At 37.2% G+C, this 11830-nt stretch overlaps 2 protein-coding genes across 4 annotated transcripts; one reads left to right on the top strand and one right to left on the bottom strand.

Moving 5' to 3' along the window:
* The first annotated feature begins 198 nt into the window (after positions 1–198).
* Positions 199–4853, top strand: inka2 (inka box actin regulator 2). 2 transcript variants are annotated; one of them, XM_055167882.2, is made up of 2 exons: positions 199–632; positions 3062–4853. In XM_055167882.2, the coding sequence occupies exons 1-2, from the start codon at positions 576–578 to the stop codon at positions 4007–4009; spliced, it is 1005 nt and encodes a 334-aa protein (XP_055023857.2). In that variant the 5' UTR covers positions 199–575; the 3' UTR covers positions 4010–4853. The 2 variants fall into 2 exon arrangements, with proteins under 2 accessions (XP_055023857.2, XP_055023858.2); XM_055167883.2 differs by lacking the exon at positions 199–632 and adding an exon at positions 2097–2740.
* Positions 4854–4971: 118 nt separating this feature from the next.
* Positions 4972–11830, bottom strand: rap1aa (RAP1A, member of RAS oncogene family a). Of its 2 annotated transcripts, none has more exons than XM_073867775.1 (8): positions 11761–11830; positions 10307–10389; positions 8929–8997; positions 8761–8817; positions 8536–8676; positions 7280–7423; positions 7050–7177; positions 4972–5947 (listed from the first exon to the last, which is right to left on the bottom strand). In XM_073867775.1, exons 2-7 carry the CDS (start codon positions 10361–10363, stop codon positions 7088–7090), a joined length of 558 nt encoding a protein of 185 aa, XP_073723876.1. In that variant the 5' UTR covers positions 10364–10389; positions 11761–11830; the 3' UTR covers positions 4972–5947; positions 7050–7087. The 2 variants fall into 2 exon arrangements, with proteins under 2 accessions (XP_073723876.1, XP_055023860.1); XM_055167885.2 differs by lacking the exon at positions 11761–11830 and adding an exon at positions 10591–10653 and having other exon boundaries at positions 10307–10384.

Raw genomic sequence — 11830 nt, 5'->3', positions numbered from 1 at the left:
TCTTTTTTGGTAGCACAGCTATCTAAATATTTTTCTTTTCTCTGTAAAAAAAAATATGATTTTTTTGTACTGTACTCTTCGAAGACAATAAAAGTTTACAAATCAGATGATGGTGTAAGAATAAATACAAAATAAATACAAAATAAACTGGAATTTTAAACTGGAATTAAAAAAAATCACACTACTTATTGTACTCTCTCCCTCTACCAATCACAGTGGATCTGTAGAAATAAAGCCCCTAGACTGTAGCTCTATTCTTATGCATGAACCCCCCTGTAAACGCTCTATTCATCGTGAATTGACCACTGGCGTTAAAGCAAGACTCATTTTCTTGACAGACAACCGTTAGTTAATCCTATCCAGAAACTTTCCCTTCAACGCAATGTTATATTACACCACATAAGTTACACAGTGGGTTAACTTTACGTTTCCTGAATCCTGGAGGGCTGCAATGAATATGTATGAGAAGTGTGTCAGAGAAGATTGAGGATCGAAGAGGGACATTAATAAACAGCACAGAATTAACTCAGTGTGTTTTAGTTTAACAAGCTTTTAAATCGCGTAATTCCGTTTTAATGGACGAAGGATATTTGAATATGGACAGCAACCTTCAGCGTTTAAAACACGAACTGGTGAGATTTTTGTTTTGCTTCCTTATTTATCTGCTTGACTTGTAACTTACAGTGCAATTCTATTACTGTTCATGCTTGAACATGTTTTATAATAATTATTCGTGTAATTGCACATGCTGAGATTAAAAAACAACAACTTTTGACCTCTTTTATTGACATTTGCAAGTTTCATCAAATAATGATTAACGACTTAAATTTGACAATTTACAACGTAAAAACTAACATAAACTTTCTCCAGAAGCGCATTCTTCTCAACTCTGTGTTTAGATTATTCCAGCTGTAAAATGGTGCAACCTGATTGGCAGGTTATTTGAAATGGAAGGCACTGATTGGCTGCCCCTCACACTTCCGTATTTTTTCAAAAAATGTAGTAGGGAGCGTGAGTTTTTCTGATCTGAATCTGATGCGAGACTACAAAGCAGCTTTCTGCAGATTCACATGCAGTTAAAATGTGCCTGTTTCTAAAGCAAATGGGGTCTATAAATTACTGTGTAGAATATTTTAAATGGGGCTGTAGATTGACAGGACATACTGTGTATAATGTAACACACTGTATGTGAGAGTGTGTTTGCAAAATGCAATATTGTTTACATGTATTGTAGACTATACTGGAATTTATAGATATATATTTAATTATAGTTTTTTTGTTTAGAAATCAATCTGAATGTAAAGTATTTTACAAAACACCCTATAGTGCGCTGTTTGTATTCTCATAAGGCTTATATCTGATCTCAGGATACTCTTACCTCATACAAGATACCATCTTGTGGCATTAAAAAGTTACAGTATATGTTTTTTTATTTTATTTTTTAGATCATATACCGGTACTAGTGTATCCCTAAATTTTATGTGTTTAAATTCTGATGTTAAATGCATCAGATTATATGCATATTAATATTTGTTCTTTCTCCGGCGGTCAGAAATATTGATGACACCTTGCACCACACATAGTTTTGTCCAATTTGCTCTCTAAAAATACCTTCCTCCTCCTTATGCCACTTGGCTCAAATCTACAAAAAGGCATAAATCATTGTTCATGTCTGAGATCTAACTAATGTCTATAGGCTATGTAACAAAGGTGGGGGACATATTGAAGGGCTCATACAACACAGGGAAAACCTATGATCAAGAACTCATGGGTTCTTTAAAGTGCACGTATTTAATTGCTAAAAAAAACAATTTTGCGTATTCGATATAATACAATGTGTTCGCCTGGTTTATGGTTTGTTCCTTTTGCATATTGTTAACATCTACGAATACACACACCAAATGAAATGTAAAATCCTGAATCGGGCCATAGTTGCCCTTTAAAAAGCAATGACAATCTGGTCCCAAAACAACAGTACAGTACAATACGTTGAAAAGACTGATGCACCTTTATATGTGTGTGCGAGATAGAGAAAGAGGTGAAAGAAACAGAGAGTAAGGGAAAATAGGTGCTGACTAGCACACTAACAAATCAATCATTTGTTGGTCTCCTCCTGATGTCTGATTAATTATTACTCCATCGGGTGAGCTCATCCTCAAGGAATCTGACACAGAAGAACACTGACATCGCGCAATAGGCATTTGGTTCATCTGATGAAACACTAAACAGAAAACATGTCATAACTATCAGGCCGAAACATTAACCCATTATTCACCAATGTTCCAATTAGTTGATCTTTTTTTTTTTAACACATATGTTTGGCTTCTACCTGCTAGAAAACTAGACAAACCTGAAGTGTGCACACAGCTTATGCAGTTTGTATATGCTTAAAATCTAAACCTGTTTACATTGTGCTCCATAATTCTAGAAAGAAGCCCATCTTGTGGATTCACACTACCAATATACAGAAATACTGTATACCTACATTATTGATCAACACAGTTAAAGCCATTTATCAGCTGTATATCCATGACTCAAGAGTATAGCCATTTCACCCACATGTTAGTTCCTACATTTCCCATCATGCTTTGAGGTCTCCTGTAAAAAGGCAGCAGTGTTTTGCTGATCTCAGACTGATAATTGATCACACACTGGTAGGGGAAAGACATTACAGAAAACAGACACAGTAAGAAAAGAGAAGGAAAGACAGGAAAGCTAAGGGTCCGCAGGATGAAATAAGGTAAGACGACAAAGGTTTTAAATGTGGTTAGGTGTGGAGAGAAAAAAGAAGGTTTATTAGTTACACACTGTATAAAGATGGGATTTATTTAAATGTAACTGCATGCATCACAAATGTATGTAAGTATCTGCAGTATCAGTTGGTCAATATTTCTCTCTTCTCTTATGGCAACATACATTTTACAAAAAATAGAGATCTGCATTGCATTCTCTTTAGCAGAAATTGCAAACTGTTGTAATATTGATTTGATGTGAGTTCGAGAAACGTTATTCATTAGACACCATAAGTAAATTAATCTTCCTTTATTATCTTTCTCATTAGGATTGTTTGTGGCAGACAGATGAAGGTCTCCACACTCAGATGAATACTGTGATTGGTGCCCTCCAGGAGCTCAAACTTTTGCAGGTCCAAACTGCACTGGACGAGCTGAACTTCCCCAGTAAAACCAGCCAGATCTCTCCATTCACCTGCGCTCCAAACAACCACAGCTCAAGAGAAACCAATCTGAACCAAACGCTTGATTCAGAAAGAGAAAATCTTTTAGACGAACATTGTAAGACTGAGTTTAGCACAGAACCATCTTTATTCCTCACAAGTTCTCCATTAGAGAAACGCAATACATCCAGGGCACAGGAACCCATGAGGATCCAGCACAGGGGAAGTCTAAGCACTTCCTCGTCTTTCTCCAGCTCTCAAGAAGATACACTTGACAGCCGTTTCTCCTCATACGATAATGACGACTCTAGTGATTGGACATCCTCACTGATGAATCACAGTAGAAACAGACAGCCGTTGGTGTTGGGTGATAATGCGTTCGCTGATTTGGTGGGGAACTGGCTGGACCTGCCAGACGTTGGTTACCAATCTGCAGGGGAGGTGGAAAGTGACGCGAGCCTCAGAGACACGACAGAGTCATCATCACCCACCAGTCATTCGCATGAGCTTTCCAGAAGACTCTCCCTAACTGCTAACATCTTCAAACGTGTCCTACGCCGCGTTCGACCAGGGAGAAGTAATCCCTTGCAGGACTCTCCTGGACAGCTCAACCAAAGAAATCAGGAGATGGAGGTCTTTAAACAACCAAAGATTATGTGCAGAAAGCCAAAGGGGGATGCAAGCAAGCCATTCTGGGTGAGAACAAGAGGACTGAGAAAGAAAACCACACCCATTCAGCAAGAGGGCGTGGCTTATCATAGCTCAGAGGGTTTGATGGGAAGAGGATGGACACAGACTATAGACTATAAGCACAATTCAGTTGTGTGGGTCTAAAAGAATGAAAAATGTAAATAATTCTACATAGAGAATGTTAGATACATTGCTATCAACTGATGGTTTGTGGCTAGAAGGGGTACAGCTATATCCAAAATCTCATGAAATCTCGCTGGATGAGCACTGTTTTTATCCTAATCTTACCCCCAAACCTAACCCTAAACCCAACCAATCACAAGGCCGTAGCTGTATCCCATCTAGCCATAGCTGTATCTTATCTAGCCAGAACCCAACTGATAGGCTTGCTTTATGGTCAAAACTACAGGTGTAAAAGCAATTGCCAAAATCATTTTAAAGGATTAAAGGAAGAGGAAAAACATGTGCACATGTAGCGCTCTTTAAGAAATTAATTCCAAAGATTTGTTAGGTAAACTCCTTTAGGATGTATTGATATTTTTTCATTGATTGCAAGAGTTGAGAGTACAACATGCTGTGTTTGTGCTGATGTTTATGCCTGTCAAGAAGTCTATTAAAAGTCCTGCTTGGTGCATTTTTTTTACAAACCTCCCACATGCTGTTGGAAAACCCCCCAGCTTTGCACATTTTTTATTGCCCTATATGCTGTGATGAATAACTATGCAAAATATTTATAAAAACCTGAAAAATGCAAACACCAGCATGATCGTGTTTTCTGTAATGCCTACAAACAAATGGCTTGCTTTTTGCCCTCTTATTATAAAGTACATGATATGGGTAAAAGGCGATTAAAAAACTAATTTCAAACAACTGTTATCACATTACTCATGACTTGTGGCCAAAAAAATAAAAACTGCTTTTCAATCTTGAATGCAATATGTTAGGGGATGTGAACAAATGGAAGTATAAATTGCTTATGTTGTAATTTTGCTTTGGACAAAATGTATACACCTAGATAAAAATGTTGTATACAAATTGAGTTGAAAATGGCTAAGCACTATAAATATTTAAGTGATGAAGGGACTTTTAAAAATGTTCATAAAACATCAAATCAATATTAAATTTATTGATCAAAACACACACACACACACACACACATTAATTTAAAATAAAATCAAAAGCCAGCCAGACACATTTTGGTTGAAATACTCAAAACAAAATCAGGATGAACTAAAGTAAAATATCTTAATGACATATTTAACTTGGCAACTGAAGTGTGAAGACTGACTATTGATTATTGGTTTGCGGTTATCAGTGGAGAAGTCATCTGTGCGTAATAGATTGGATTTCATTCTTCTCCTGCTCAGGCACAAATCGGTTCGGATTTTGATTCTGAGCTGAGCTACATCATACCGCAAAATACAGAAAAAATATATATTCAAAAAAAAATAATTTTTTCAGAAAAAGCTGTAAAATTAACAATTTCAATTGTAAAGAACATAAAGGTTATTACAGAACTCGTTTTAGTACTATATCTTTATCTTCAAGATACACAGAACCAAGCGTCTTGTTATTTTCAGCATTTAACTATAAAAAGGACATTTGTTTAATTTGCCACAGTTTCTCTAGATCCAAAAATTAAAACTTGAGCGTATCATTGAAAATACAAAAGCTGTGATTAGACCAAAACATATTTGAGCTGTTTCTAATGTAATTTCTGTACAAATGATGAAGAAGGGTCCAAATATAACGTAAAAATAACCATGTTTTGAAATGTCCCCATTCTCTCTATAGGCATTAAGTAAGTCCTGAACCCCCTCCCTGTCTGTATCCCCCTTTGTCAGACAGATTCTCCTCCAGGCACAGATTCACAGTGTAGAATCTCCTTCAGAAAAAACAACAGTAATCAAAGGGGTGGCAGGTTTTCAAGAAGGAAAGGCAGAGGCTGCATCTCTTCATCTGTCAAGTCTGTTTTAGTTCAGGAGTCTGTGTCGTTTTCTGCCTTATTAATTGTTTGGCCAAAAACTGTAGAGAGAAACTGGAATGCTGGCCAACTTAGTAACAGTTCTTCATATCGGCATTCTGAAAGAAAAGAGGAAAACGTTTACTCTCCATCTATCTAAACACAACCAAACCAAGAGCTGTTTTTTAGAACAGGGGGGCCGCAAGATGGTGCCAGGGGGGCCCCAGTTCAATGACATTTTATAAAATACATTAATTTATCATGAATTCTGTGTAATAAAACATAAACAAATAAGGCTACTAACCAAAAGCACTACTTTTTTTGTATAATTTAATATGTGTTTTAGTAAAATGTTGAGTTTAGAACAGCTTTTTGTCACCTTTGGGGGGCCGCGAAGGAATGCACCATACACAAGGGGGGCCGCACGCTTGAAAAGTTTGGGAACCACTGTATTTGAAGACTACTTGCATCCAATGCAGGAATGCTTAAGTTCCAGCAGGTGGTGCTATTTTACTAATGGACTTCAGGATCTTCTACATCAGTGGTTCTTCTCAACTCCAGTCCTCGGCCCCCCCTCCCAGAAAATTTTAGATGTCTCCTTATATGAAACACCTGAATCCAGTCATCAGGCTCCTGCCAGAATGCTTGAACGTTTCCTTAATTAACACACTAACAAGCTGATGAACTGAATCATGTGTTTTATATATGGAGACATCTAAAATGTTCTGGGAGGGTGGGAGGGGGCGAGGACTGGAGTTGAGATCCACTGGTCTACACCAACCTCATTACCCACATGGTGTGACAACAGGTTTGGGTAACGCCATCTAGTACCTTTACTAGTAAAAGTACACAATTTCTTTCAGTGGGGTAAAATTTTGTGCCAATAAGCTCCAACTTTAGACAATTTTAGATAAAAAACTATTTTAAAATTGAAAGTGATATGCAGTACTCGTTGAGGTTCAGGGAAGTTCAACTCTAAGAGAGTTCAGTGTTTTCACACCAAAAAACCACAGTGGTGCTGAGAGAAGGTGATAAAAATATAATGGTCTGTAGAGAAGCTTAACCATTACCACAAACTGGAGTGCTGCACAGATCAGCTCTGCACTACCTTTTATAAAATTCATTACTATTTACATGATAACTTTTGTTTACTTTACACATATATGTACACATGAATAAAATGAGTATTTAACTGCATGTAAATAATTCAGTAATGTTTACCTGGCTCAGAGCTGCTGCAGTGTCGTTCTGCATTTGTGTTACAGCAGGATGCAGTTTGACTTCTTTTTCGCTTTTTTCTTTTCCACCGGCGTCTTTCTGTTTATTTGTCTTACCAGGTCATAAAAGATCTGAAACACACAGCATTGTATCAGAGAACTCCCATTATATTTATTTTGTGTGAAAGTGTGTTTTTAACTTGCTTTAGATGAGGTGGGTAAACTGCGACTCACCTCATTGACATTGATCTTCGATTTGGCAGAGGATTCTAGAAAGGCACAATTACACCACTGACGAGCGAGATTCTGACCCTGCTCTTTCCCGACCACTCGCTCGTCCTCTAAATCACACTTATTTCCAACCAGGATCATTGGCACCTTAAGAGATAGAGATATTTTTATAGCATTTATACTGGGTTTACAAAAAAAGTCATTAGTACATATTGCTATTTGCTACCAAACTTTCTTGCATAGAAACCAAATCCAAATCATGCCTGACATGCTTGTGCATTGAGGTCTCATCTATATACACACATCATTTTCTTCACACACATAACTTCTAAAAGTTAAAATTAGAGAACTGAAAGCATTTACAAGGAGGACATTTTAAAAAAAACAAATGTGCTAGACTGATGCACAGTGCTATAGCTCCTTTTGCAAATGATATATGTATGTCTAAAAATGCTTACACCCACCTCCAAGTAGGCAAGGAAAATTTTGATGTTGATTGATGTGCTGTTTGCACAATCATTTTGGTCGATCAGATCACAAGTTGACCACGCTAAATACAGGCGTAAAAGGGGTGTAAAACGTTTTGAGCTCAGCCACAAAAGACCGCCTACTGTCCGCCTACTGACCTAATGTGTGCTGTACTGAACGAAATGCTTTTCCATTGCTTCTGACTTCTAGCTTGAACCCACAGTGTTTGGTGCAGATTAGGCTATCATTGATAAAAGCAGCTGCTCTCCGCACGTTTTATTTTGCGAGTGTGTAAAAGTTGTGCAAGCTTATTTCAGCAATTGCTCTGAAATATCTGAGAAAGGTTTTACAAATACATGTACAAAACATTGTGCAGCATATTCACTAACTACACAAGCAGCGTTCTCTCACAAAATATTAGTGCACGTTAACATAAAAACCTCAAAAGTGGACAAAAGAAACAGATTAAAACACCAGGTGTGAACGGGATCGGACTGACCAAAACGCATCTTAATACCAGGTATACTCAGACATGAGATAGAAGGGGCTGGATAAATCATTTGAACTGCAAAAACCTTTGTTATGCAGAATTTAGTTTTGAAATACATAATGTGCAAGTCAATGTTTAATAAAAACATTTGCAATGCATTATATGTGCAGTTTGCATCCCAGTTTTGAATGCAATTATACATGGATACGTAAAAAAAAGTAGCAAATCGAAAGTGTTTCAAAGGAAAATCATGCAAGTTTGTTTGTATAGCGCTTTATAAAAGGTATTTAAAGTTACTTACATCTTCTGTATCCTTCACTCTCAGTATTTGTTCTCGTAGGTCCTGCAGATCATTAAAGGTGGACTGTGCTGTGATGGAGTAAACCAGAGCAAAACCCTGACCATTCTTCATGTACAAGTCTCTCATCGCTGTAAACTGCTCCTGTAGGCAAACAGTCGAAAATCTATTGAGTTCACATGAAGGTTCAATCAACTAATTAGAGTTCATGCAGCATTTTTAACTCACTGTGCCTGCAGTATCCAGGATTTCAAGCATACACTGCTGCCCGTCTACTTCAACTTGCTAAAAGGAAATAGAGAAAAGGTGTCAAGCATGTATTTAATATATGTTTTTACTTCAGTTTAATTATTTTATTATAATCTGAAACAACATTAGCCAAAATCTTTTACTTACCTTTCTATATGAGTCTTCAATTGTGGGGTCATATTTTTCAACAAATATTCCCTGTACGAACTGAACTGTCTGTAAAAGACACAAAAGCACAATTACACCCCATTCAAGATAAACAAAGATTCATAAAAACTAGTGATAATGTGATTAACACTAAAGTTTATAAACATCAGTCAACAGTTTTGTTTTTAATGGCTTATACTGATTTATAGACGGAAGTGTAGTAACAGGTGATGTTCATTATAATAGATAATAGGCCATGCCCATATTTAATTTAATTTAAAGGTATAGCGGAAGATTTTCGTTTTCCGGGTGGATCACCTCTGTTATTGGTCATCCCAGATGTCAATCATTCTGATTATATGTTGACTTATAACCGTCGTACGTGCTCGCCTCTCGGTTCGCTTTCTGCACATGCGCACTTTCACGTGTATGTGTGTTGTGCTACGGTTTCAACCATTCATTGAAGCTCGCGTTCTCGCTGTGTTTTTTTTTTTCAAAATGTCTGAGGGTCGCAAGAGAAAAAGTGTCTACGAATTGTATGACAAGAAGAGAAAGGACTATAAAGAAAGAAACAAGACCAGACTGTTTATGGGAGACTATTTCACACGCTGGCTGCTGGTGTGAGCTAAAAGGACAGGTTGGGCTTCCCACGCGAAGTTTCTACAGGAAAGGTACATTTTGTCATGCTATTTGGAGAAATCCATTTAAAATCACTGCTAGTAAAGTTGATGTAAGTTATGATTAGCGATGCTAGCCCTGGCACAAGTCACGAAGCGCACAGACACGGTAAACATGCCGACAGCAACTTGTAAACAGAGCGAATAGAAGAACTAGGCTCCTGCATGCTCTCTCTCTCTCTCTCTCTCTCTCTCTCTCTCTCTGTCTCGTGCACGCGTTTAACAGGCGATACCTCACGGGAGGAGGTGTAGAGAGTTTCGTGTGCAATTTTTAAAAAAAACGGAGGGGCGGTTATATTAAATAATTATGGACAATCTACCTCTATACCTTTAAGAAAATAAAAAAAGATCAATTTTTTAAAGTGAATTTACATTATTAAATCACGATACGCATGACAAGTGATAAGACACATGTAAATGTAGGGAAAAAAGTGAAAAAATTGATATAAATTTTTTGTCATATTTATACGTAGGGATTTTTAATTGACTGACTGATAAGTTATGCACGAAACACATCAGTATCAGCGTCGGTAACAAAGGAAAAAGTGCCATTTGTATCCTTCCACCCCTGCAGAGATCTGTGCACACCATTGATACAGACTACTGATAACAACTGATAGACTAAAAGTTACTAATAATAACCGTAAAAAATGACTCATAAAGCTTTCCTTGTCTCACCTCTTGACAGACATTGAACTTACCAGTGCAGACTTCCCCACGCCTCCAGAGCCTAGGACCACAAGCTTATATTCACGCATGGTGGGTCTCTCTTCTGAGGCCGTGTATAATTAAACCACAGCACACATATTTCAGAAAAATAAAGTAAACCTAATAAACAAACATTTATACAAACTTTTAAAACTAATGTTTCAATTATAATGTTTCAAATCAAACTGTACATCTGTACAATAAGCTACATAAATACTGAGCTGGCAACCACAGTTATATTCAGATTTATTTTTAAATATGGTTATAACTTTCTTACAAAAATCGCATTGATTGTCCTTAGAAGTCACTTATTAACCCCTTGGGGCCACGTGGATTACTTCTGTAAAGAAAAGATGGATGCACTTTTTTGAGATTCAAAGTCAGAAGTTGGGTAAAAAGCAGGGCTTTAGTTATTGTTTGAAGTCAAGTGCACTTTAAATTCCACCGTGATCAAGGATGCAAACCCATCCAAATTACAAAAAAAATTCTTATCTATGGGGCCCTTAACAAGTTTTGTATAGTTTATTATGTGTGATAAAGCAGACTGCAGAGAAAGCAGCCTTTCAAGTTATTTTAATAAATGTTGGTAAAATGAAAAAAATATTAAGGACATGCATGTGAATTGATAATGTTTCAAATGTCTTAGATCAAATGCGACTTTAAATAAACTTCTTTTAACATTATCCTTATATGCTTATGAGTACAAGCAATAAGCACATATTATCAACGCATGTGAATATTAAACTATATGTCCGCCTGGTAAAGCAAAACATTTGAACCGGTTATCAAAACAGAGATGAAACTAACATAACTCACGAGACAAACTCTTGCTGCCCCGTGATACCTATTTAAAATTAGACTATCTCACAAAAATTAATGACTGGTCAAGTTTTAGACATCTATATAGTCAATTTTGAGGCCAAAATGTCCTAATAAAATCTGAGTCTCGTTACTATAACGTTACATTAGTGACCTCCTCACTAGCTGTCAGTACAGGACACGCAGAAAACACTGTTACTGTAACGTTACGTGATTTGTCATTTTGGTCACTTGACGAGTAAAAATATTAATATGCAATCATATACAAGTTAGGTTCATTAGTATAAAATTACATGTACAATGTAATGTGATCGTCTGAAGAAGGCAACTGCATTTTACAAATGTTTAGCTTGTAACAAGTGTTGTGCAAACAAGACCGAGGCCTGTAAAAGCAGCAGTGTTTCCTGTACAGTTCACCGGATAGCGGAGCTGTTATACGCGGTCTTTCTGCCCAGCAGCCCGCTGTAGCTAAAAGTCCTGTTACTTTATTGCTAACGCTAGCACGTTGCCAGGTTCAATACGCGTGTATCCCTTGATCCGACATTATTAAAAAAACCCAGGGTTTTATATATGAAACCCGTAAACCATTTTAATCGTTTTAGGTTCTCTGACTGTTTACTCACCGTGTCACGCCACTCCGCCGCGCGATCCGACTCCGGTCTCGCGGATGCAAACGTCACTCAATTCGAACGGAACGC

The sequence above is a fragment of the Misgurnus anguillicaudatus genome, chromosome 5 (assembly GCF_027580225.2).
Source record: "Misgurnus anguillicaudatus chromosome 5, ASM2758022v2, whole genome shotgun sequence".
Classification (NCBI taxonomy): domain Eukaryota; kingdom Metazoa; phylum Chordata; class Actinopteri; order Cypriniformes; family Cobitidae; genus Misgurnus; species Misgurnus anguillicaudatus.
This window is presented reverse-complemented; position numbering and strand designations above follow the sequence as displayed.

What these genes read in the sequence shown, in the direction of transcription:
- inka2 (XM_055167882.2), top strand. Translation starts at nt 576, where the DNA reads ATGGACGAAGGATATTTGAATATGGACAGCAACCTTCAGCGTTTAAAA. An exon ending in AGCGTTTAAAACACGAACTG is followed by an intron (nt 633 to 3,061) that starts GTGAGATTTTTG and finishes CTTTCTCATTAG; the next exon opens with GATTGTTTGTGGCAGACAGA.
- rap1aa (XM_073867775.1), bottom strand. Translation starts at nt 10,363, where the DNA reads ATGCGTGAATATAAGCTTGTGGTCCTAGGCTCTGGAGGCGTGGGGAAG. An exon ending in GCGTGGGGAAGTCTGCACTG is followed by an intron (nt 8,998 to 10,306) that starts GTAAGTTCAATG and finishes TGTCTTTTACAG; the next exon opens with ACAGTTCAGTTCGTACAGGG. An exon ending in CGAAGATCAATGTCAATGAG is followed by an intron (nt 7,178 to 7,279) that starts GTGAGTCGCAGT and finishes TGTGTGTTTCAG; the next exon opens with ATCTTTTATGACCTGGTAAG.